Raw genomic sequence first — 27928 nt, 5'->3', positions numbered from 1 at the left:
CGTGTTCCCCTTCTTTGGTACTAGGAACAGGTGAGAATAAAATCCTAGGCCCCTTTCTGGCACAGGAACCGGCTGAATGGCCCCTATTTGGAGTAACAGCGAAATTTGCTTGTGAGCCTCTTTTCTTTGTAGAGGAGGAATGTCTGGCATGCCTTTGAAAGGAGGCAAGGTATGGAAATAAAACCTGTAACCGTGGTGAATGATATCCAATACCCATCTGTCTTGGGTAATTAAACTCCAATTTTCTTTGAAAAGTGCCAGCCTTCCTCCCAAAGGTGCTGCCAGACGAGAAAGCACTGGCAGCTGAAAAGGCAGGTCATTGGGTCTGTTTACGAAAGGACTGACCCCTGCCCTCACCAGAAGACTGAGCAGGTAAACTCCCTGTTCTAGGCCTAAAAGAACCTTGAGCTCTGCCCCTACCACGTCTAGACCTACCCCTAGACTGGGAATCATAAGCAGGATATGTCCATCCCTTAGTAGGCCAATTTCTACTAAACTTTGGAGGCTGAACCTGCAAAAAATCTTTAACAGTCTGCATAGACTTAGCCTTGTCCTCCATTTTCTTTAAAACAGCTTCCACAGGCGAACCAAACAACATGTCAGACTGCAACGGAGCATCCAAAATCCTTGTCTTAACATGCTCAGCTAAATTCTGATCCCTTAGCCAGGCGTGCCTACGAAGAACAGAACCAGTGGCAGCCACCCTCGAAGAGGCCTGCACAGCATCAAAACCACATTGCAAGGAATGCTTACCCACCTGTTCTGACACATGAACTAAATCCTGCAACTCTTTACACTCAATACCTTCCGCCAGAGCATCCACCTTAGACTTCAATTGTGAAAGGAGATAATTTTGATATTTTAACATGTGGAACTGGCAATTCAAAGCCCTCATGGCTAAAGTGGAAGAAGTATACACCTTCTTTCCCCATCTATCCAAAGCCCTTGCCTCTTTATCAGGAGGAACAGGATTTTTAACAACAGAAGCCTTAACACCTTTAGGCCCCTGAGAAACAGTTTCTGGGTCTGCCCTAGGACTCTTAAAAAGATACTTATGAGCTTCAGGCACCCTATAATATCTATCTGGTTTAACTGGGGCAGGAGGCAAAGAATCAGGGTTCAGGGAAGCCTCTGCAAAACATCTTCCACCACATCCAGAACAGGAGGTATAGCTAAAGGCCTATGCTGGGGTAAAACAAAAATTCCCTAAGCCTCTTCCTGGAATCAGAGAAATCTTGGCCTTCCCATTTAAAATGCTCCCTCATGGAATGAAGAGTCTCTGAAAAAGAGAAATCCTCAGGAGGAGAAGCAAGGAGTAGAATCATCCACATCAGAATCAGAATAAGGAGGATACTCCTGCAAGTCTTCAGCCGAAGACTCAGAAGCCTCGAACACTGCTCAAAACTCTCAAGCTCAGGTTCCACCCTAGGCCTCTTATCAGGAGGGGGCATAGAACCTCTAATCATAGTAATCAAATCTTCTGCCATTTTAAGCATATGTTTCTTAGGCAAAGATCCTGAAGAAGTAGGAGAGACCCCACTGAAGATAAACCTGGCCTGCCTCTCAAAGAAGCCTTGGAAACAGAAGGGAGGGCCTAACCACCTTAGGAAGAGAGGGAGAACAGCACCTGAGAAGCCCCTTCAGCCTGGCCTACCTCCTGAGAAGACACATCTTGTAACAGTAAAGTCTCTCCCTGAGACTCCAAAGAAACTTCTGGCAGAACCTCCGGCTCCACTGAGCCTTCTAAAGAACCGACGTCCGGGACTGACGGTTCTTCCAACCTAGGCTTTACTGCTTTGTCCTTGGCGCTTTTTGATCGGGCGCCGGAGCATCCGGCGGCATTTTATAATTACAACGCTTCCCAAAACTAACCTGGCACAGTCTAACCTTCTCTTTATAGTGCGTTTGTTAAATCTAGCACAAGAGCGACATCCAACAACGTCGTGCTCAGGCCCTAAACAAGGTATACACAAGGTATGGTAATCCCTATGAGGTATCTGTTTCCCACAAGAAATACAGTTATTCACTTTTTCTGACATCCGGTTAAATACTGAGGCAAGAAAAACCAAAATATTCCAACGGGGTACTTAGCCAACTTTGATTCGGTGTGAAACTCCGACTTCAGAAAATTTCAGAACGCCAACCTGCACTCGCAAAACTGCTTCTGCATCGGACCATGCGGCAAAAAAGACTGAGGATATGACGTCGGTCATGCGCATTTGTACCCTGACGTCCTGACGTCAGACTAATGCGCCTTGACCGACGTCAGCCATATACTTTGGTATTCGGGCCGACTGGGACAGCGGACTACCCAAGTGTTAGGACTGCAGCAATGTGGTATGAAGAACATCACTCTTCACCAGATGACAGGTCAATTATATTTTTTGATTTAAGATTTTATTATCCATAAAAACATAAATAAATAAAAAATTAAAATAAAAACATCAGGTGAAAATTGCTGAAGAACTAAAAATGATAATGATACTAATACATATAAGAAATATTTAAAAAAAAACACACACAAAACAAAAAGACAAAGGATGAGATTAGAAACAAGGAGTTTTCATATCTAAGGCAGAAATAATAAACACTCACTATGTACAGAAAATGCTTAATATAGTGGGACAGCTATTAAGATAATATCTGCTTATTACAGGTGAGGGCAAATTATCCTTTACTTTTTGGGGAGAGAAGGAAAAACATATACTATAAGAGACATTTTACTTTTCTTATGCCATTTGGTAGAAATGGAGATAAAGTGTGCTTTGCAATTATGAACTTCAAATTCAAAGGAGAAGCACAGGTTCATAGATGCTTACTATGTGAGGATATTTAGAAGCCTAGCTCTATATTCCCACAGCAATTATAAGACCTTATATTTTCAATATTAATCTTCAATGATGGGCTGAACAAATACAGGTTGGTGTAATTACATGTTCCCCTGCACATGACGGCCATTGCTGCTAAACCAGGAGAAAATTTGCAGTTACTCATCCATTTCTCCAAGATACATTTGAATCGAGCAAGAGAAAATGATTCCATAGAAGCAGTATTCTCCGTGATATATACCTATCCTTCCAGCATGTTCTGTAAATTTTGAAAAAGCACATAAGGTCCCCTGACTTGGTATTTCTGGTATCACTGGACTTCTGAATGTGTAATAGATCTGACAGAACAGGGCCTTGTACAGTTGTATATAAGAGGCAGATGTTGCCACTCTGTCACAATGTAGCCTGTATGATACTGAAAAGACAAACAAGGCTTTGAGAAGGTCTGCATCGTTTGCAAGAATTAGGCCCTTGATTTTTTAGTGAGGGAGCATTGTAGTCAATGCCGCTCTGACAAGTGTTTCTACAGGTACGTACTGAAAAGGGCATTATACTCAGTAGCTGGTTTAACGAGTGCCGAGTACAGAGGAAGTATTATGTCCCTGGATCTGACCGCTATACACTTAGATATAAGGTGTGTGATGAAAAAGGACTTCGTTAGAATAGTAGATAAGTGGTGATCAAAGGACAACTCATTGTCAGCATCAGTTCCCAGGTCTCTAACTACAGGATCAATTTTATCGAGGGGGGGGGGGGGTTCAATGTGATAGTTACAAAGGAAGTTGTGCTTGCCAAAGAATACAATTATACATTTCTTGGCAATAAGTTTCATTTCATGGTTTTGGCATTGACTATTTGCAACAGACCCTCCTGAAGGATCCTGATGTCCTCAGGGGCATTTGTGATGGCATCAACTATGCAAATCTGCAAACTTGATCAGCTACAATCCTTTCACATTATTTTTTACCTATGAGACGTAAGTACCAAAGGAAGTGGCCCAAGGACTGAACCCTGGGGCACTTCACTAGTGGCAGGTTTTTTGAAGAAGGTACTATGCCTTCTTGTGTTCTCTTTCTGAGAAAATTTCTTATCCAATAAGTTACACAGAGGTTAATATTTAACTGGGGGAGTTTTGTGCGTTTGTCTATGATGCCCAAGTGTGGGGTGGTACAGAATATGTTTGCAAGGTCCCGAGAGGCAGTGTGCTCTGATCTGCCCTCATTCATTGCCTTAGTGACTTTTCTGAAGACATCAACCAGGCTAAGCAGGAAGATCTTGCCCTTGAAGAATCCAGACTGCATTGGGTTGAGAGTCTGTAGATTACCTATATCCCTGTTTATTAGCTCTATAAATGATCATTTCCATAGCCTTACAGATAAGGCTGGTCAGGCTTATGGGTCTGTAATTACCCAGGTCAATTATAGCCCCTGCCTTTGTGCAAGGGATTGACTGTTGCTGTCCTCCATTCATCTGAAACAAAACCTGTTTTGAGCCTGTTTTGTGGATAATGTTGAATAGAGGGTCTGACAATAAGTTCCAGACTAGCCAGCATGCAGCCCAGTATGTTATCTGGCTCCACACATGTAGTGTTCTTGGCATTTGATAATGCCTTGAAAATTTTTTCTTGTGAGATATTTTTTTTTGGGGTAGATGTGGGTATTTGATCTGAGAATATTGGAGGGAAGAGGAGAGTGAAGCTGGAGTCTCATATGCACAGCCATGTAAAGACTTATTATGGAGCTAATTAATAAGGACATAGGAAACTACCAAATACTGGACCTGTCTCAGTTTGGATTTGTCAAGGGCAAATTATGCTTATTTAGCTTGCTGGACTATTTTGAAAAGGTCTCCAAAGAAATGGTTTGACACATTTTGCTGCTTGTGTATCTCTGCTACCTTTAAACTACAACAAAAAGAAAAAAAAAATCTTGCTTTTTTCCCACTTTCTGAAAGTTAAGAAAGTTCAATTACAGATTTGCTGTCCTGAACTGTTTGGAAGTTTCTAGAAGACCAGTGCCTGCTTGGGCTAAAGGGAAGTCTCTGTGTTCACCAGTGGGAGTGGTTAATACTTAACAGCCTGCCTGTCCCTGGAGGAGTGGTTACTACCTAGAAGCTGTAGTTTTATTGGCCATTTTGGGTCAATTCTAAACTCCTTGATCTCTCTCTCTCTTAAAACCCTACAACTCTCTTTTTGCGCAGTTTTGCGCACTGAGCAGCGTCGGGCAGCGCCACCTAAACAGGTTTAAACTGTTCCAGGTTCCACAAAGTCTGCTCTTCACTTTTTCCCTTAGAACTGTTCAAACTCTCAAAGTAATCACTCTATTCTCTTTCTAAAGCCCTGCACTTGCTCAGCTCTTATAAGGAAACACTAACTAACTAAAGCACTACACCCTCCTTGACTTCTCATAAGTATTAGGCTCCCGATTGGTCCTTCCTGATCAAGTGAAAAATCAGTTCCCTTCCCTAATCTGATCAGTAAAAAAACAGTTCCCTATACTAATCTGGTATGTCCAAGGGTCAGTTTCAAGGTTACTCTCCAGTCCAGCTGGAGAATCTGGGAATTTTGAGGCAATGTTACAATTGCCTTATGTACACAGACAACCCTCTCCTCCTTCCAACAAACTCTAATACATGTGAGAGATGCAGTTACACAGCCAAACTGGAGGCAGATCTCTCTCAACCCAAGACTGGCACAGTCAGTCAGGAGGAAAATGTAACCACCCACACCACAAATCCAGTCTCACACAGACCTATTGCATCTGCATACCCAACACATAAACACACAAAAACATACTCGGAGGCTCTAAATAAAAATCTGCCTAAACAGCAAAGACTTCCTAAGCAGATATCCAAGCAACAGCCACCCCTCAACAATACCCACGAATCACATATCTCACAAAATCAGTGTGCCTCACAGTCACAGCCCTTAAGGCCAAACAACACACCAGATACACTTGTTATAGGGGACTCTACTGTCCGGCACACTGACATCCCGCTCACCAGATTGAACAAGGAGAAGGTCACTGTAAGCTGCCTGTCAGGTGCCAGGATCCGCCACATAATGCAAGCACTCAGGTCACTCCAAAGCAAGTACAAGTATGACTCCGTCATTGTCCATGCTAGTGTGAATGACCTGAGACATACCTCCCTGGACTACATGAAAAGAGACATAGAGGAGCTCTCTGACCATGTAGCCCAGGCTGGTATGACCCTGACCTTGAGTAGCATCTTGCCCTCACCAAGAATGATGCCACAGTATAAAGACAAAATGATCAGTTTCAACAATTGGCTAAAGTATTGGTGTCCTTCAAAGGGGATCCAGTGTCTGTCTGCCTGGGATGACATGCTCGACAAGCCACGTTGCTTCGCTAGGGACGGCTTGCACTTTCGTATACTGGCCAAGGCTCTTGCCACCCCTATAGTGCCTTTTTTAGGCAAGGCTCAAAGGACAAACCCACCTCCATAGACAACCCAAGAATAAAAAAACTAAAGGTAATGCGACTCAATGCCAGAAGTCTAAACCTCAAGATGCACGCACTCGAGGCTCTCCTCAGTATGGAGAAAATTGATGTCTGTGCAGTAACAGAAACCTGGTTCAAGGCTCCTGAGAGCACCCCAGCACTACCAGGTTATAACTCATACCATGCGTTTTGGCCCCAAAACTCGGACCGAAGCACAAAAGGAGGGGGAGTATCTATATTCATCAAAGATACCTACACCTCCAGGTTAGTGGCACTGCACAAAGCATCGGAAACCATCCATGTGCAACTAACAGCAGGCAAAACTGCCTTTCAGTTTGTAGCCTGCTACAGAACACCCTCCCTATTACAGGAACCCCACTTGGCATTCCTGAGAACACTGGAGAATATGAAGGTCTCTCCAAACACTATGTTATTGGGTGACTTAAACTACCCAAGCATTGACTGGAAAAACTACTCAAGCCCAAACACCCTTGCCCAATGGTTCCTTGAATTTATAAACTCTAACGCAATGGAACAACTGGTCACCACTCCCACAAGAGGGAACAACATATTGGACCTGGTCATCACCAACATGGGGACTCTATGTTCCACACCAGAGGTAAACCCCTCATTGGTAAGATCAGACCATAAACAAATTTCCCTGGACATCCATATCCCGTCCTCACCCCCAGCCAAGGAAATCACTGTAAAGAATTTCTCAAAAGCCAACTTTGCACTTCTCAAGACTGAAGTGGAATCCTTCAAAGCCCCTGGGCCAGAGGATAATACAGCACAATCCGCAGAATCCTTTACAAATGCATTCTATGAGCACCTGCAGGAATGCATGAATCGTGCTATCCCAAATAAAACCAAGACTCAGTCCTCCAAAAACAGGAGACCGGTCTGGTGGACCCCGGCCATAAATAAGCTATACAACAGAAGGAGGAAGCTACTACATAACAGAGCAAAATCCCAAAAAGGGAAGGCATCTCTGATCAGTATTAGCAAGAAACTTCGATCCCTCATAAAATCATCAAAGGCCAGCTTTGAAAGAAAAATTTCCCTAGACACTAAAGATAATCACAAGGCCTTCTTTAGTTATGTCAGGAACATGGGTGGAAACTCCCAGATATGCTCTGAATTGTTGCATAACGGTGCAAAATATACTGAACCTACAGACATAGCCAACATCCTGGCAGACAGATTCAGCGCAAACTTCTCCCCCCCTTCCCCCCCAAAAGAGCAAATGCCTATCCCAACTGAATGTAACCTCCCTGACATCACAGATGCACAGGTGAAAGCTGCCCTCTCCAAAGCAAAAAACACAGCATCTATGGGACCGGACGGTGTCCCAGGCTGTGTCTTACATGAGCTCCAAGAAGAACTGAACCCTCACATTAAGTCACTGTTCAAACTTAGCCTTACTACAGGATATGTACCCAAAGAATGACGTACAGCTACAGTGCTCCCACTCCAGACACTGGACCCTACCCAATTCGGCTTTAAGGGCAGATCTTGCCTCTTAAACCTAGTTGATTTCTTTGAAACAGTTACCAAAGCCATAGATGAGGGTAAGGTAGTCCACACAGCCTACCTGGACCTCGCAAAAGCCTTCGACACAATACCCCACTCAGGCATCATAAATAAGTTTACCAGCTTAAATATCAACCCCTATATATCAACCCCTATATCACAAGATGGGTTGCAAACTGGCTCAGAGATAGAACCCACATGGTCAGAATCGCAGGTGCCATGTCCGAATCCAATCCAGTTACAAGTGGCATCCCACAGGGCTCAGTCCTGGGACCTCTCTTGTTCAGTGTATACTTCTCTGAGGTTCAGGCTAACACGGGGGGATTATGGCTGACAAAGTTTGCAGATGACTACAAACTGAGGGCCATAATCGAATCTCCAGCTGACACAAGCATCCTCCAAAAGGGTCTCACAGAGACGGATGCTTGGTGCCAGAGCCACGGCCTCAAGCTAAATGCTAAAAAGTACACAGTCATCCCCTTTGGAAAAAACAAGGTGCCCACAAATTACCACATAGGTGGTAATCCATTAAGTACGGAAGAAGTAATTAGAGATTTGGGGACAAACGTAGATAGTAATCTCTCCTTTGATAATCACGTTGCCAAAGTGGTTAGAAAGACCTTCTATATAGCCCACCTTATCACGAAAGGGTTCGCATCTAGATCAAGAGAGGTCATTTTGCCCCTCTACTCATCACTCATCATGTCCATAATTGAATACAATGCCCCTTTTGGGATGTACCTTACCCGACACCTGCAGCAACTGGAGAGACCCCAAAAGTACCTCACCAAGAGGATCATGGGCTACAAACAGATGTCCTATGCAGCTCGACTAAAGAAACTCCAGCTCTACTCAGTTGCTTACCGCCTACTCAGAGGCGATCTATGCCTGACATACAAAGCCATGTCAAATCCAGAATTAATGGACATGCTCCACCTCAAAAAATCCAAGTCCCTTAGAGCTACACGCTCCAGGGACCTAAACCTCAGCACAAAAATAAATAGGACATGCTGGAGGGACAGATTAATTTCCCAGAGGCTCCCCTCACTCTGGAATAGAATCCCAATTCATGTTAGACATAGCCCCTCGCTGACCCTCTTCAAGCGAAATCTGGACGCGTGGATGGGAAATCGCAAATTTACCCCTGGGATCTCTTTTGTGTCCCTGCTAGACAGAGGCACAGTAAACTAATCTTAAAAGGGTACCTTCTGTGACCTACTTTACAGAGGCACAGTAGGCTTATCTAATAGGGAGGCGGAAGCCAATATACTCTGGCTAGGCTTATAAATGCCCTAGGGCAGACAGCCTAATATCTACCTATGAACCTATGAACATTCACATATCTTGACCTAGCCAAAAAGCTTGACACAATTCCCCACTTAGGCATAGTACAAGAGCTAAATAAACAAAGAATAAACCCATATGGCACCTACTGAATTGACAACTGGCTCACACACAGGATGCAGGAAAACAAATAGGGGAGTTACCTCCACAAAATGATCAGTGGAGTCCCCCAGGGTTCTGTACTGGGACATTTCCAGTTTGGCATCTACTTCTCTAAAGTAAAAGCCAATACCAAATGGCTCTGGCAGACTAAGTTTGCAGATGACTGCAAGCTAAAAGCAGTCATTGAATCCCGATATGACTTAGTCATCCTACATGAAAGTTTGTCCCAAATAAACAACTGGTGCCTGAAACTAAATGAAAAAAAAATGTTTTGTCATATCCTTTGGGAAGTCATCTACTTGACCCATATGTTCTGGATTAGGAAACTTATGCGGAGAGTCACCTGACTTTTAACCATCATGTGTCCATTGTCATCAGAAAGCCCTTCTGTATAGCACAGTGTATAAACAAAGGGATTGTATCTAGATCTAGGAATGTCATTGTCCTCCTTTACTCAGCCTTCATTTGGACAGTCACTGAGTATAATGCCCCATTTAGTATGTATCCATCCAGGCACATGTAACAACTGGAATGCCCACAGAGATACCTTACTAAAAGGATACAAGGCTAAAACAATATGTCCTACATTGCCCTACTCAAAAGTCCAGTCACTATACTCTGTATCTTACAAAACAGGTGATCTGTGTTTGACATATAAGGCATCCTTTGACCCATTACTGATGGATTTACTGCACATCATCAAGTCAAATGGCATCAGAAATACTTGACCTAGGGGATCTAAGCCTCTTCTGCAACATCAACAGAATCGTTTGGTGGGACAGGTATAACTTGAAGAGGTGCCACTGCTCTGTAACTAACTCCCCACCTATGTAAACTAATGTTCATCCCTCTCCATATTCAACAGCAACTTGCATCGATGGATGGGAGACAGAAAATTTACCCCAGGACTGCCCCCTGAACTACTAATGGACAGAGGCAGCTCCTAAATGATTTATCCCATGCATGCCCCCCCCAAATATACATGGTATAATCCTAGTTATTCTGACTAGGGGTAATATATAATTATCGACCGTGGGATGGTAGCACTAATCTAATACCAAACAGGACAGGTTAATTCAAGCACCAAAAGGGAAGCTAGCTAGGCTTAAAATGGCCTGCAAGGGCAGGCAGGCTGATTCTTACTTATGAATTGTTAAAACACAAAAAGAACGCCACCTCCCAGTCTAGTAAAGGCTAGGCTCTAGTCGTAGGTTCTGCAAGTTGTTAAGGTAATAAGTCCAAAAGACGTACTAAAAGTAACGCTTTTATTTGTGCCAAAAAAAGAGCGTTTTCGCCGTAGTATCACCACAGCTTCTTCAGAGTAAAACCACTTTTTGAAAAAAACGCCAATTAAATACACAAAAAGGTGCATGACGTGGTTAAGTAAAATCGTACATTTAAAGAACCACTGTACCAAAACCACGCACTATGCACACACAAGCTGCTGTCATAATACTATTTTCATAGTAAAATCATTTAAAAATGCCCTCTGTTAAAAATATATGTGTAAGATACTGTTCTTAATAAAAACATGTCACTACAATAAACAAAAAGTTAGTTAAATATATACAAATATTTATAGTGCCCAAAATATCTCGTAGAAAGTCAGACAATTGTCTGATACAAAATTCATTAACTAACAAACCAAAGTGTTTTATCCTAGGTGCCAGCTAAGCATTGAGACATAAACATAATAAGGGTCCATTGCTATAACACTTTAATCTTAGTTCTTGTTCACCTTGTGTCAAGGTTTATGAATTTTACTACGTCATAATTTTTAACACATATATTTATTTATATACTACTTATTTGGTTTGGCTTCTTGTAAACTAACATATTAGTCAAGGTATCTTAGCTGGCACCTAGGATAAAACACTTTTGTTTGGGTAAAAGAATTATCCTTATTATACTATTGCCTATCAGGGAAGCGTTCCGTTGGCAGGTATTAGTCAGTACCTCAGTACAATCTGGCTACATAAAGCATATTCCCAGAAAATACAACTTTTTTCTCCCAGAAAGGTAGTTTACTTTAATAAAGCCTGTTCCAACTACATACAGCTACCTTTAAGACCCTGTAGACTCCTGGCGGGCCTACCCTGACGTCAGCGAGGTATTGTAAGCCCTATCTTTTTTCCGCCATTTTTTTAAACCTAAATCAAACAGGTACTGCCCTATTTACCTGCCCGGACGCTCATCCTTACATGAAGGTACAATACAAGCTTGTAAACTGTTTAACTTGTTTAAGTTCCTCAACGCTACCTCTGTAATAGCAAATATAATGTTACAACATACTTGAAGCAATAACCAGCATAGTTCTATACTTCTGGCGTCTCTTTTAAAGTGGCGATACTGATCTTTAGGTCTTAGAGTTAACACCAGTGCAGAATTGAATTACTGGCGTCTACTAATGTAGTGTCGTGTTGGCGTTTACTTAAATTGTAATAGATGAAGTTTTGTACTGGCGTCTGTGCTACTAACAGCTACTGATGTTTGTGTTACTGATATCCACAGTAGAAATAGTGAAGCTTGCGAACTAATTATAGCCAAGTTGAGCTTGGGCCAGCGTAGCATATATTACAGTTTAATAACATTGTGTAGGTGTTTCTTTGGTTCTTATACATCATGTTTGTATGCGATGCAATGTATTCTGAGTTTTGACTGCACTCGTATTGTACATCTGCTATAAATATTACTCTGTTAGGAGTTTAACTGCTGTCTTTTTCACTGTTTATTCCAGGAAGCCCCCTTACTATCCCTCACCGCGTGGCTCCCAGGACATACTGATCTAAGGACCCTTACCCAGTGCGACTGTATTAAACAGTAAAAAATTAAACTGAAACAGTTGTAACCTGAAAAAGGGACATTTGGGTAAAAGAATTATCCTTATTATACTATTGCCTATCAGGGAAGCGTTCCGTTGGCAGGTATTAGTCAGTACCTCAGTACAATCTGGCTACATAAAGCATATTCCCAGAAAATACAACTTTTTTCTCCCAGAAAGGTAGTTTACTTTAATAAAGCCTGTTCCAACTACATACAGCTACCTTTAAGACCCTGTAGACTCCTGGCGGTGTATTCCCCGCTCCGCTTCGCCCTCGCTTCGCTCGGGCTCGCTCCGCGCCCCACCCTGCCCCCATATCCCACCCGCCCCCACTACCTCTACATTTATTAGACAGTTAGCCCATCCCCCTTTCTCTTGTCCAATCCCAATCACCTGTTAATTTGCCACTACTCCTCCCACACTCTCGGCCTTCCTAATTACCAAGTAAAGTATCCTGCCTCCTTCTACCCACTGGCTCTCCTCTCGCACACCATGGGTAAAATCACATATTCTCTCATCCCTCCAACAGTAGTACTCCTACTTATTCCTTACTATCTAACCAGGTATGAAAACCAAGCACTCTTGGGGATTCCCTTCCCCAAGAGCTGCACTAGGACACATTCAAACATTCCCTATCACCTCAACACACATTCTCTCTGCCCAGTCAATACATTGAGTTCCAATACTGTGTATCTTACCCTCCGCCACCCTAAAGCATCTGTAACTAAATCCAATCTTAAGCTGCTACTCAAACTACAAAGACTATTAGACCACCTGAAAAAATGTATCGCCACAGATGGCGACATCCACCCTAATCCAGGTCCTACCACTGCCGTAGACTCTAACTCCCTAAATTCTGCCCGACTTTCTACCAACTCCCTCCTTATACTCCACCTTAATCTAAGAAGTATAAACAATAAGGTTCATAATTTTCATGCCATGTTAGCTACCCATTCCCCTGACATTATGTGTCTATCAGAAACATGGCTCAAACCAGCCACCAAGGACGAAGAAATTCTTCCACCTGGATATAACATCCTTAGGGACGATCGGATTAAAAAAAAGGGTGGGGGGTTAGCGGTAATGTTCAAGAATACACTAAACATCATCACTAATCCCATCCAACCCCCCAAAATCTCTAATATTGAACTTATTGCCCTAAAAATTTGCCTAAACACCCAAAAAACTATTAATCTCATTGTAATTTATATTCCACCAGGAAATAATTCAGAAAACCTTGAGCAATCGCTCAGCTGGCTAGCTTCCAATTGCCCTCAAGAAACCATAGTACTAGGGGATTTCAACATTGACTGGTCCCTCTGCTCTGCACCCACAAACCCCCTCTCTATTAACTTACATGGTTTCTCCCAAAATATTTCATCTCCAACCAGAATTGGCAACGCTCAGCAAAAAGAAAGCATCATTGACTGGATTCTTACCAATAAAGACACACATAACTACATCACAGGAACCCTTCCCAATGACCTCAGTGACCACCTTATAACCTATATTCTAAAACACAAGTGCCCACCCATAAACCCTCCTTCTTATAGACTTGTTAGAAACAAGAAGAAATTCGTCCCAACACTATTTATAGCTGAACTCAAATCCTGTAATTGGTCCACCCTAAAAACTCTACCCCTAGAAGAGAGCGTGGCATACTTTAATACCACTTTCTTGAAGATACTTGACTCTCACGCCCCAAACCGTCTAATCAGAACTAAGGAACGGGTAGCACCTTGGCTTACTAGTGAAACCAAAACTAAAATTAAACTTCGAAACCAGGCCTGGGATAAATGGAGAGCGTCTAAAACCCCTCTAGATCGCACCAAGTTTCAACAGCTTAGAAACATAACTAAAACAGCCACTACCCAAGATAAAAAACATTATTTTTCTCACCTCCAGGATAAACACCAGAATAACCCAAAGAAATTCTGGGCTGGCTTTAATAAGCTCCTTCGCCCGGGTAAATCTACTACCCCCACTCCTGAAAAACTCATTGGGGAAGAACCAGAAAAAATAGCCAACACTTTTAACTCATTTTTTATCGAGACCATCCAGTCCCTAGCCAGTCAGCTTACTACTACCCCCTCATCCGCCACCCACACTAAAGACCCAGTTCACCCAACCTTTAACTTACAACCTGTACCTACCTCCTATATATGCACCCTTTTGAAAAAACTCAAACCAACCACTCTAGCTGCAGACCAACTCCCTGCGGAATACCTTCAAATAGCGTCAGATGCCATTGCCTATCCCATATCAATCTTGATTAACAGAACTATAACTGAAACTACCATTCCCACTATTTGGAAAACCTCATATATCATTCCACTTCACAAAGGTGGGACCTCGACGGAGACATCCAACTTCCGTCCCATAGCAATATTGTCCCCAATATCTAAAGTCATGGAACGGTGTATTCACAAACAACTATTACACTACCTCACTTATAACAGTCTTCTGTCCCCAACCCAGCATGGCTTTCGCCCCCATCACAGTACAACCACTGCCCTACTCTCCTTTGTTGACTCAGTCAATAGCTACCGCAACAACAAATTAATTTCCTCTGCTCTCTTCCTTGATCTATCAAAGGCTTTTGACATGGTCAACCACCAGCATCTGCTTCATACCCTTGAAACCCTACATCTCGGCATCCCAGCTATAAACTGGTTTAAGGCCTACCTCTCTTGCAGGCAACAAGCTGTCCTATGGCAAAACAAGCTATCCAACCTACTCCCTAACACCATCGATGTTCCTCAGGGCTCTATACTTGGTCCTCTTCTTTTCTCAGTCTTCATAAATGATCTTCACTCAATCATCCCCAATTCTACATGCATCCAATATGCAGATGACTCCACCTTGATCTGTTCTGATGCCTCCCTCCCAAAACTTCAAGCAATAACCCAAAACTGTTTTACTTTAGTTGAAAAATGGTTCTCTAAACTGCAACTCATCCTTAATCCTACAAAAACCAAACTATTACTATTTTTCCCCTCTGCATCTACTCCTCTAGGAAAAGAACCTTCGAATGCGGACAACACGTTCCACGTGGAATCCACAAATGGTACCATCATAGTCCCAGTCTCTCATACCAAACTATTAGGTGTGACCATTGATAACAAGCTTAAATTTGATATACACATTAACCAAACCATTAAATCCGTTAACAAAAAACTAGGATCTATGTACAGAATAAAAAATTTCTTAACCCCTCACACCAAACTAACCACTGCTCGCACTCATCTCCTCTCCACACTCCTTTATGCCTCCCCAATACTATTGTTCCTCAATAAGCGTGAACTCAACAAACTTACTGTAGCCTACAATCATATAGCCAGATTTATCACAGGAACACCGTATCGTACTCACCATTGCCTCAACCTAAATACCCTTGGCTGGCTAGAAATCCCCAATCTTCTCAAACTCAACCAACTTACAGAAGCTTTTAAAATTATCAACCAACCGGACAGAACCCCCTCACTGAGCAAAATCCTGACCCCCTACTCCAACCTAAAATCTCTCAGGTCAGCCAATAGTCCCCAGGTACTTACCATTAAATCCAATAACTCTGGAGGCGATGCTCTCTACGCCAACTCCATTGGAAAGCTATGGAATTCCCTTCCTTCTTGCCTAAGACTCATGACCTCGATTAATCAATTCAAAAACCACCTCAAACTCTTTCTCAGGTCTCATTGGTCATGCCCATGTTCTAAACCAGACTAGTCTCCACCCCAGAGATTGCTAACCTACCTCTCCGGCTTCATCTTGTAGCCATGCTTATGAATATCTACACAATAGTGTTATTGTTGTGATTGTTATTTTTACAAATATGTAACTACAATGTCTTTTTCTATTGCCTATATGCCATGCTACTCTATACCATTTGTAAATGTATTTTGTATTCTTTCTATGTGTGGAGCTTTTCTCCCCGGGCCTCTACTGAAAATGGACATGTATCCAGCTAGACTAGCCCGGTCAACAAATGTAAAATAAAATAAATAATAAATAAATAAATAACTTTGGTTTGTTAGTTAATGAATTTTGTATCAGACAATTGTCTGACTTTCTACGAGATATTTTGGGCACTATAAATATTTGTATATATTTAACTAACTTTTTGTTTATTGTAGTGACATGTTTTTATTAAGAACAGTATCTTACACATATATTTTTAACAGAGGGCATTTTTAAATGATTTTACTATGAAAATAGTATTATGACAGCAGCTTGTGTGTGCATAGTGCGTGGTTTTGGTACAGTGGTTCTTTAAATGTACGATTTTACTTAACCACGTCATGCACCTTTTTGTGTATTTAATTGGCGTTTTTTTCAAAAAGTGGTTTTACTCTGAAGAAGCTGTGGTGATACTACGGCGAAAACACTCTTTTTTTGGCACAAATAAAAGCGTTACTTTTAGTACGTCTTTTGGACTTATTACCTTAACAACTTGCAGAACCTACGACTAGAGCCTAGCCTTTACTAGACTGGGAGGTGGCGTTCTTTTTGTGTTTTAACAGTTTGTTTTTTTGTGGAGTTGAGTCTTACTTATGAATGTATTAATCTGTCCTCTAGTAAACTGGCAATGTCCTCTTGGTCTGAGTATGAGATATCATTTACTTCTAGCTCTGCGCAGTGCTGGTAATTGTTTTTGACATTTCTAAGATAGTTAAAGAAGGCATTCTGGTTATCTTTTATCTGGGTGGCTATTTTTACCTCATATCTTGCTTTGGTTAATTTGATCAGGATTTGGTGTTTCTTGTTTATGGGCATGTTTTCAGCCTCTTGAGAGTTAGATTTATTTTTACGTGCAATTACTTTTTTTTCCTTTTGTTATAGAGACACTTTATATTAGCATTCCAACATAGGGTGTTATTTTTGAATTGGGCATTGTATTTACTTCTGAGGAGGATAGATACATCTGTGCAACTATTCACATGTGCATAGAACTTGCAGTAAAGGATTCTGCATAAGCAGTGGGATCATCGAGGTGGATGAGGCTTTTGAATTTAGTCAGGTCTTCACTCAGTTTTAGTAAATTAGCCTTTGCATAGTCACTGAATACTGAGGTATTGGAAGATGCTTCTGGATTTAGTCTTAAGGTGAATGTGACTGACTATTAATCCAATTTGATGACAGAAGAGGTTAAAATAGACAGGGAGCACAGCTGTCTGGTACTAATAAGGATGGCGTCAGAGATTTTATCTCCCCTGGTTGGGGTATGGACTAATTGGTCCAGGGGTATTGTATTTATTAAGTCCAGAAATCTCTTGGCATACGTGTTCGAGGAAGTATAAGATTCCCAGATTATGTTGGGATAATTAAGTCTCCTAAGAGAATGGTGTTTGACTTAATACATATGGACTACATACTGGCTATGTAGGAGGTATGGGCTGATGGGGAAATACAGGGGGTTTTGTATTTAGCTGCGATAATGGGTTTTGTTTATAGTAAGTCATACATGAAGGAGTTCCAAGTCTCTATCTTGTCTAATGAGTCCGGAGGTTATTTTTTTTTTAAATATAGAGACACCTCCATCTTTAGTGCCTACTTCTATTGCCATACAGCTATATCAGTAAATGGCATTGAAGCTCTCTACTAAAAGAATGTTTCCACTGGTCTTGAACCAGGTCTTCATGAGGATGCATATATGTATTTTCGAGGAGAAACAGTGCTTGTAGTGTGTGGAGTTTTTTGTCAAGGCTCCTGGCATTAAGCAGCATTACTCTAATGTTGTCCTGATTTTTGTTTAGTTTGTTTAGAAGCATTAGAATACTAACTTTGCCTAAAATAGGCACTATGGATATATTACTTATGCTCTGATATACATAAGTCTTGGGGAGACAGGTGAAGGACAAGGACAACCTTGATAAAGCAGTTTGGAGTGTTTACTATCTGTTCCCAGGCTGATATATATATATATATATATATATATATATATATATATATATATATATGGGTGTACTTCAGAATGTCAAAACCAGAGATGATGATCGAAAACCACACCATTGAGACAAAATAAATGAAAATCCAGTTCATCGACAGACTGGCTCAGCAATGATCTTCCCAGGGTAAGTAATCAAAGTCAACAACACACAAAACCTAAACTGCACCATTCTAAACCCAACCCCTACACCCCAACTAGATATACCAACTCTGAGATTACACTACAGTTGGAAAAGGGTAAAGTTCACCTTCATGGGCAACAGGTTACTTACCCTGGGAAGGTCTTCATTGAGCCGGTCTGCAATTAACTGAGCTGTCATTTATTTCATCTTGATGATTTGGTCTTTGATCTTCTTCTTCTTTCGGCTTTTCCCGGTTAGGGGTCGCCACAGTGGATCACCTGTCCCCTCATGATTGGCAGTGGAGTTTTTACGGTGTCGAGTTGCCAGCCCGGCGCCCAACCTTCCACAGAAGGCACACACACACGCACTCAAACCTAGGGCCAGTTCAGAGTGTTCAATCCACCTACAGCATGTCTTTGAGATGTAGGAGGAAACAGGAGCACCCGGAGGAAACCTACGCGACCACAGGGAGGACATGCAGACTCCGCACAGAAGGCACCCCAGCCGAGGATCGAACCGGAGAACTTCTTGCTGTGAGGCGGCAGTGCTAACCCCTGCACTACCGTGATCTCATCTTTGATAATCTCGGGTTTCTATATTCTCAGGTAGACCCATATATATACATGTATAAATACATATATATATATATATATATATATATATATATATATATATATATATATATGTTATGTGTATATTTGGGTCCACTTCAAAATGCTGACTTTCGAGACCAAAATCTCTAAAGCTCAAAATACTGAAAACTCAAAATACTGAAAACACACAGGATAGCAACACTTATTATATTCCAGCACAAGTACATACTTTAACAAATAAAACACAAACCATATTACTCTTCTCCAAGTATAAGCAGGGGGCAACCCCCCCATGCACCTCCCTGTGGGGGGCAGCACCCCCCCACACCCCCTGCTACTTAAATGTATCAACTCCGAGATTGCTCTTTGGTGTAGTGAAACTTGTGACAGTACAGATATTCAAGTGAGGTCACTAAAAATAGCAAAATTGCAGAATTCAAGGTTCTACAAACAATCAGTGGCTCAAAAATGGCTCAATTCTTTCTCTATTCACACTAGAGTTTAAACCAATGCAATTCTGTTTCAGACCACAAATGCCAAAGGTAAGTGTAGAGCTATTTCAGTAACTCAGTAAGAAAGAACTTAGCCCAGCTGTTTCTATGATGACAGCAATCCAAATTAGATATAGAACCATCTTAATTAATAGCAAATGAACTAAAGATGTGCAAACAAGGGTAACTTTTAATAGCTCAGAAAAACAAAAAAAAAACTAATTGAGGCCACTTGCCAATAGCAAAACAGCACAATTCAAAATTCTTGAAACAATCAAGCAGCAGCCCAGGAACAGGGAAGTTCAATGGTACTAGACTTCTAATGATAAGAATAATTTCCCTATATTCTCTTGTTCTGCTTTTTTTCCCCAAAGTCTATCCTAAACAAATCACTGTTGGGGATCAGTAGAGGTACAAAAAGGAGACAAGAAGGGGATGGAATTTACCTGGAAATAAAAACTGACAAAGGAACCAAAGTTTTGCTAACAAATAATTAGGGAAACGTAACAGAGTGGGATGAGGCTAAGAAGACATTTGAACTGCAGGTTAGACACTGTCTTCCCTTCCTGGAACTGGTATCAGAGTATGGGCAAAGAGAAATGGATGAGGGGGTCCTGAGTGAAAGACTGCACAGGTAGAGTTTTTAGTTGAATCTAGAACAGAAGTTGCTTTTTAGAAAGTTTGTAGGGCATATAAAATATACTGCATGAACATTTTAGGAATCAATTAGAGGAGGTTAGAAAAGATTGGCAAGAGTGACTGGAAAAGCAATTTACAAGGGAACAACAATTTGTTTATTTATCCTGCTGTGAGTCTTGTATTGAATATCTTTTTTTTTAATTGAATTGTTATACTGTTGTTCTTGTTATCCTTGTTTCCTATGTACTCTCTGGTGAGATGATACTCAGAATTTCATTTAGGCAGCACTTGTGTAGTCCTAAATGACAATAAGGTTTACTTTGACTTTAACTTTGAGAAGATATATATATATATATATATATATATATATATATATATATATATATATATATATATATATATATACACACACACACTATATATATATATATATATATATATATATATATATATATATATATATATATATGGCTCCCATGTATGCAACAAAGTCCCTAAACAAACTTCAAAGAATTTTCCTCAGGTAGATAGCAAATGTAGTAGTTCGTTGGGTAAGAAAGATGACTGGGAACATGTTTTTGGGAGCATAATGAGTTGGAAGATTTAAAAAAATCCCAAAATGAGTATACTGTAAGAAATATTGGGAGAGTAGATGGCTGTAACTAAGGGAATTATTCATTTTAGTTGGGACACAAGATTTGAATTGACATGGTAAAACCTTATAAGTTGATTTCTGCTGGTTGCCAAATAAGCAATTACTAGAAAATGGAAAATCAAAATATAAACCAATTGTATTTGAAGTACTGCATATTATAACAGAGATAAAAGAAATGGAAGTGGAATGTTGGTCTGAATGATACTTTCCATAAAGAAAGAAAACATGCAATTCATAATACATGTAAACAGAAAAAAAAGTTAATATGGCTCATTTCTTTTGTATTAATGCTTGTGTGCCTATGTCGTAAGTGATAATTTAATAAAGGTGTTTAAAAAAATCTGTTCCCCACACTAAAAGAATTTTAGTGTCCTGGGTTAAGGCAGTAATACCTTGAGTTGTTGTAGCATCAGTAAAGACTTATGTAGAGGGCATTGGAGGAAAAACTCAGATTCATTAACAGAAAAAAAAACATGGCTGCCTTGGTGATAAAGGAGCTTTTAGAGAGAATGAATTTGTTTTGTTGTTTACTTTCAGTAAAACCACCTGCATTACAGTGAATGATGGGAAAATATATATTAAGGCTTGAGTCTTGGAGAAGGGACTTAATTTGTTTCCCAAACTGTTTCTTATTGTGTATGGCAAAAATGGGTCTACTTTTGGCATGACCCAAGTGATCAGTGGCTTGAAAAGTCTGTGTTTCCAACTTCCATTCAAAAAAATGAATTATTTTCCTAAAAGGAATTTGCCAACATGTTTTGCAGACATGGTACATGTAATGCTGACAGCTACAGGCTGTGTTGTGTACCATATGGATGTTGTCTGCTTGCACATTAAACAACAATGATGCAGTATGTGCTTTCAACATCCATGAGATCTTTATCTCTTTGAATAAAGAAGTGTAATGCAAAACGTGACACTTTCAGTAGCTGGGCATCACTATAATACACCAAATTGAGGTATTGACTTTCCTTCCGTGGTGGTGCTGCGGTAGTGTTGTCGCCTTACAATAAGACGTTGTCCTGTTCGATTCTCAGCTAAAGCGTCTTCTGTGTGGAGACATGCGTGAATGGGCGTACCTTCATTGAAGGTTGTGCATCAGGCCTGGCAAGTCGGTACGTAAAAGTCTACTGCCAATCATTAGCGGACCGGAGTTCCGCTGTGGTGACCCCTAACCGGGAAAAAGCCGAAAGATACAACTTTCCTTCCTATTTCTATAACACACTATTTTATACACATTCGTTTGAGATACACATTATTGGGCATTGATCATGTTTTATATTATATTTAATTTAACAATAAGTATGCCATTATATTTTTCACATTCAACAGATATTTCAATAAATGCATTCTTTCAGACCTTGGTATTATGATCACATCTCAGACTGTTCATCTATTTGGCATGTTTCTTCACTGGACTTTTTTATTAGCCTTGTTCTCTTTGAACTTCTGGTCTCAATTTAGAGGCAGTTCTTATTCTATAACTTTGTTTAGAGATATAGCTAGAGAAAACACCATTCAGTTAAGTAAACTTAACATTAACAGCAGATTTTCATATAAACCACTGCTGTAGTAGCATATAGCTGTATGGGATTTATCCTGTCAAGAACTGAATATCTGGCTAGTACAAGTGCGTTCCATCTGCACTATATGTCCAAGGAAACTAGAGAACATACTGGTAGAAAAGGTGGTGGATGGACACTGACATTCCCAGCTTTCTTGCCTCTATTTAAAAAGAAGACATGACAAATGAATGCAACCTTGCTAGGTTGCCAATTTTTTAACATTTATGTGTTTGGAGTAAAGTGGGATAGACATACCCCAACCCAGACAAAAAAAAATTCCATAAAAGAGAGAAAAAAAGCCTAAAAAAAGGGATGGAGGGACGGTTACAGTACTGCAGAAGTGATCTATGCAAACATTTGCTGTGATGGTAAGCTTACTTATACTTCTCTACTATGTTCCACATATAGATTAAGTGCTTTCATCTTTCATATAAAAGACTTAATCAGAATAAAGCACATTGATTTAAGAACCATTTTTATACCAGTACATGTTACATAATAGATAAAATTGAGTCAATGGTATTATCAAAAAAGTCACATGTAAAATGGTCACATGATCAATATTAAATACACAAGATGTTAATATTCAAGCTAACTTAGCTTTTTACAAATAAAACACCAACTTAAGGTCTGATAAAAGAATTCTCATGAATCAACTGAGGTGGGATAAGGGACTGCGTATCATGACCCCTGACAAGGGAGGTGGTATAGTTATATTCAATTCAAAGGATTATTCCAGCATTATGCAGAATATTTTATTTAATGAAGAGAATTATGCACATTCTTCTAAGAACCAAATAAATATTGCATATCAACGTACTGACAGTTATTTAGGAGAATATGTCCTGGACAAACGTATTACTAATCACCTCCTTAATTTTCAAACTAATTCCTATCCTAAGGTACCGGTCATATTCGGCATCCCAAAAATACACAAAAGCATCATTGAGCCACCTTTCAGACCCATTGTTGCTGCCAGTGGCTCCAAAACACACAATTTGGCACTGTTTGTAGACAAAATGACTACACATGTAGTGGAGAGAGCAGTGCATCTAGTTAAGGATTCCTGGGATTTAGTAGGACAGCTTAAACAAAATCTATGGGCAGCTGATTTGGTATTTTTAACCACTGATGTGAAAGATACGTTTTCCTGTATTCCTAAGCAAGAAGGACTAGAATTATTTGAAGAGACACTCTTTACATGTTCCACCTTGAATCACGATAAAGTAAACCTGGTGTGTGAAATGATGGCACTTATCTTAGAGAATAATTTTTTTATTCTTTGAGGGCCAATATTTCCAACAAACAAGAGGAGTTGCCATGTGGGCTGCCTGTGTCCCTACATATGCAAATATAGTACTTTTAGGCTTGGAATTAAGATATGTATTCCACAAAGAATTTTGGAACAACATCCAGTTATATTGCAGGTTTCTGGATGATATCTTTATTTTGTGGAAGGGAAAAGTGGAAACATATCCCTGGCTTTATTAACCACCTGGAGAAAACTACCTAATTTTTGGAATTTACTTATAATTACAACACTAGAGGTATACACTACTTGGACACATCAATTTCCCATAGACCTACAGGTTTGTAATCTAACATATTTCGTAAGAGTACTTTTTATAATTCTTACCTTCATTATTCGAGCACCATCCACTTTCACAGAAAAAGAGTTTAGTCAAAGGACAGTCTATAAGAATTGTACACACAACTTCAAAATTGAGTGAGGTTTACACAGGATGGGGAAAAAATATAAGCCCCTGCTAGGAAACCACCCATTAACTAATGTAGTGAAATGAAGATTTATGAGCATGCAAGCATGTATAGTGCAATACAGTCCTATATCATATGAAGTGAAAAACATATTAAAAAAGAACTGGAGTATATTTAGGGTAAATAATGATGTGTTAACTGCAGTGGGAAATAAAACAGTTTTTATCAGCAAGGTGGGCATGAATATTAAACATCTTATGGAAAACAAGTTGAATTTTCCGAAAGAAGGTGGTTGTGGTACCACACCTTGTGGGAGGTGGTCCCAATGTGCCAGTATTTTCAAAGCCCCTCAAACCCACCTAGCTAATAAGATGGCATCTAAGGTTATATTCAAGAAAGGAAATTGTTTTACCACAAGAGTGGTGTACCTTGCTCTATGTGATACATGCAACAGATTCTATGTTGGGAAAACGGAGAAGGCGTTGAAAAACAGAATCTATGAGCACGTATATGATGTTAAAAACAAGAAGGATACAAGTGCATTATATAGGCATTCCCTCACTTGTTCTAATTTTAAAGGTTTTAAATTTGGTATTTTGGATACTGTGGACATAGATTTGAAGGGGGTGACCGGAAGAATTTATTAAGTAAAAAAGAGCGGGTTTGGCAGCTGAGACTAGCAGCTAATTTTCCACCAGATATAAATGATTCCTTGACAATACTTCCAGCCTTGAAAGAAAAATTAAGTACTTTTAACATTTTTACATGCATTACTGTGCCTGCATTTTTAAACATATGCTGAAGGTATTCACTATATAACAGTATTTTATTTGTAAAAAGCTAAGTTGGCTTGAATATTAACATCCTGTGTATTGCTCATGTGACCATTTTACATGTGACTTTTTTGACAATACCATTGGCTCAATTGTATCTATTATGTAACATGTACTGGTATAAAAATGGTTCTTGAATCAGTGTGCATTATTCTGATGAAGTTTTTTTTTTTTTTGTGAAAGATGAAAGTGCTTAATCTTGGTGTGTTTTTACTGCAATAAATGGAGTTAGTATACAGGCTTGTTTAGTGCGTTTTCCATTTGGTTCCTGGTCTTCTGTTATTCACACTGCACCAGATATTTGGATTCCACATATAGATCACCATTGTGGACAATTGCCAAAGCCTATATAGCCAGGGAGGAGGGCAAAGGATGGAACCCATGAGACCCTGAATACTGGACCTAGCAAACCTTCACCTGGCCCTGGAAAAATAGTCAATCATTTAATTTTTGATGTGGGTGCACACAAATGACCAAGAAGCTGCTCTAGAAGACTTCTAAAAAGCCCCAGAAATAGACATAACTCTGGTAGAGTGAACACCTTCTAAGGGAGGGACTTCTGATAGTGGGAATAGCAAAATTGGATAGAATGGGAAAACTGGAAAAGGACTACTTTGACACTGGTTGCCTTGTTTTTCTTCCCAACAAAGAAATGAAGAGCTGGTACAACACTCTAAACCCTTTTGTTCTGTCAGTGTAGTATCTGAGTTGTTTATAGACATCCAGAGTACTCAGGATTCTCTTTCCCCTGTTCTTGGGTTCAGGAAAGAATACAGAGAGATGAATGCACTGATTCAGAGAGAATTCTAAACCTACTTTAAGCAAAAAATAAAGGTTAATTCTTAAGGTTACACGGTCTATATGAAATATTAGAATGGGGGAATGGGCTGGCTCAATGTCAAATCTACAATTCAGATACTCACCCATCCCAAGTCAGAGAAGTACATAAGACAGGTATCCACTTTGAAAGCTTCAAATCAACCCGATGGACTGGTTCATAAGGTGGTAAAGTAAGTTAGTTTTTCGAAGACATAGTTGAGATCTCAAGGAGGAACATACCTCTCAACTTCTTAGAGCTAGTAATCTGGACAAATCCATAAATAATGGCGTGACAAAGGCTCAAAAATAGGGACAATTTAACAGGCTTTGCATTAGCATGAATTTTCTGAAAAGTAGAAAGTCTGAATCTCAAATGTCTGTCATTATTTTCTGAATTTATTCCTCAAAAAGTTGCCAATGTTTTGCCAGAAATCCATAATTCTATGAGAAACAGACCAAAAACAAGAGGCAAAAATCTGGACATTCTGTGAAAATCTGTACAGTTGAGTGGTATGAAGAGGAACCACCTGTTTTGGAGTGGGCTGACAGGTAAAACCCCTTTCAGAATTTGTTTTCACTTAGAATAAACATGAAAGAAGGTATCTAAAGGTAGACATGGGGAAAAATATTAATTCATATAGAACAGTAGAAAAGGTCTGAACTGGGCAAATCACACATATAATAGGGAACTAGAGAGGTTTTTGTTTGGTTCTTCTGGCAATAACTAGAAAATATCATCCACTAGGCTAAATGGAATTTTCTAGTGGCAGATTTTCCAGTCTCTTTTATTACCTGCTGCACATTCTTAAAGAAAAGGTGCTTTAATGGGATTTAAATTCTATCATCCAGGTCATCAAATGCAAGGTCTGCAGGTTTGGGAGGATCAGTGATCTCTTATTCTGTGTGAAGAGAGCCAGTCTGTGAGAAGGATTGTGGCAATTGCCCTTGGCCAATTTCATGAGAGGGGAGAACAAGTGCTGCCCTGTCTGAAAGGGAGTTAACCCAATTATTTTTAGACAGCCTTTTTGAAATTTTAAAAGAACTCTAATTATTAGAAGAAAAGATAGAATGGCATACAGGGACATTCCCATCCATAGGAATGAAAAAGCATCTGCCTTTCACACCTTTCTGCAAAGTGTCCTGGAGCAAAATTTCTTCAGTAATCTATTGTGAATGGAGGCAAACAGATATATTTGGGGAATTTCCCACAGGTAAATATTTTCCTGGAAGGCCCCACCATGTAGTTTCCATTTGTGGGGGGGTCTGTCCTGGATCTGCTCAGTTTGTCTGCCACAGTGCTGTGTTCTGATGGAATGCAAGTAGTCTGAAAGGATAAAATGTACTGACTTGCACACTGACAAACTATTGTGGCTAGTCTGCATGGGGGCCAGGACATGCTTCACCCTTATTTGTTTCTATACCACATCACAGTGGTGTATGTGATTACCTGAAGATGCCCTGGAGTCCACACACGGTTTAAAGACTTTTGAGCATTTATTAGAGTGAGCATTTATTTGATATTTATGTGCTTTTTTGGTTCCATATTCAAGCATTGCCACTTGAAATGCTGTGTCCCAACAAGCCAAAAGAAAATCCCAAAAGACCGAAAATCCAGGTAAACAGCAAATCTTGAAGATCGCTCTTCCCCTTTAAACTTAATTTTTCCAAAGGCCAAGCCTCACTGCACCCCAGTGTGAGGAGACAAGCACCCCACATCCCTCTAACTTATAAATATCAACTCTGAGATCATACTTTGGAAAAAAGGGAATATTCTATGAAATGGCCATCATGGCCTTAGTATATATGTACTGTAAGTCAGTTTTATGGCCATTTAGGTTGTGTGGACTCGATCTAGTGGGTCCCGACATTTCAAATGGTTATCACTTTTCTTCTTGAGATGATGGCCCTAAAGACGCTGTACTTTGATTCCCTTGGATATAGGCCCCCCAAGCAAAGCCTGAAGCATCTGTCAATACAGATTCAGCAAGTTTTGTCAGCACACCACAAAAGCTCTTTCCTGACAGTCGAGCACTGGAATTTGGAAATCATAAATAGTGTTTGTGTTGAGCCCAAATTGGCTTGAAAAGCCACTATATTTTCCTCAAATGTAATCTGGCTAGTGGAATCATCAGCAAAGTGGAAACCATGAATCCCATAATCATAATATATTCCCCTTGCTGTACTCAGTGTTTGTTTAGAAAACCATAGGAAATTAATGTGACACAAGTTGTCTTTAAGCCATCATTTGCGATTCGTCTATCAGGCAACCTAGACATGCGAGTCTGTTAGAAGGGATAAGAGCTGACATCTCCAAATTGGGGTAGAAACCTAGGGCTTGAAACAGATAACTGACAAACTTTTCCAAAAACTGACAAATAAAACTTCCAAACTCATAAAAGACAATAGGCAACATGACTGGAACAACTACTCACAAATTTATTATTAAGCACTTTTCGTCTA

At 40.1% G+C, this 27928-nt stretch overlaps 1 protein-coding gene across 1 annotated transcript in view; it reads right to left on the bottom strand.

The window, feature by feature from the left end:
* The window catches only part of KCTD19 (potassium channel tetramerization domain containing 19), a 955229-nt gene that overhangs the window by 628385 nt on the left and 298916 nt on the right, over positions 1 to 27928 (bottom strand). The window contains 1 exon segment of the mRNA XM_044079536.1: positions 805 to 823. Within this exon segment, the coding sequence (XP_043935471.1) occupies positions 805 to 823 (19 nt within the window).

The sequence above is a fragment of the Protopterus annectens genome, chromosome 8.part0 (genome assembly GCF_019279795.1).
Source record: "Protopterus annectens isolate FY-2018-M chromosome 8.part0, PAN1.0, whole genome shotgun sequence".
Classification (NCBI taxonomy): domain Eukaryota; kingdom Metazoa; phylum Chordata; order Ceratodontiformes; family Protopteridae; genus Protopterus; species Protopterus annectens.
This window is presented reverse-complemented; position numbering and strand designations above follow the sequence as displayed.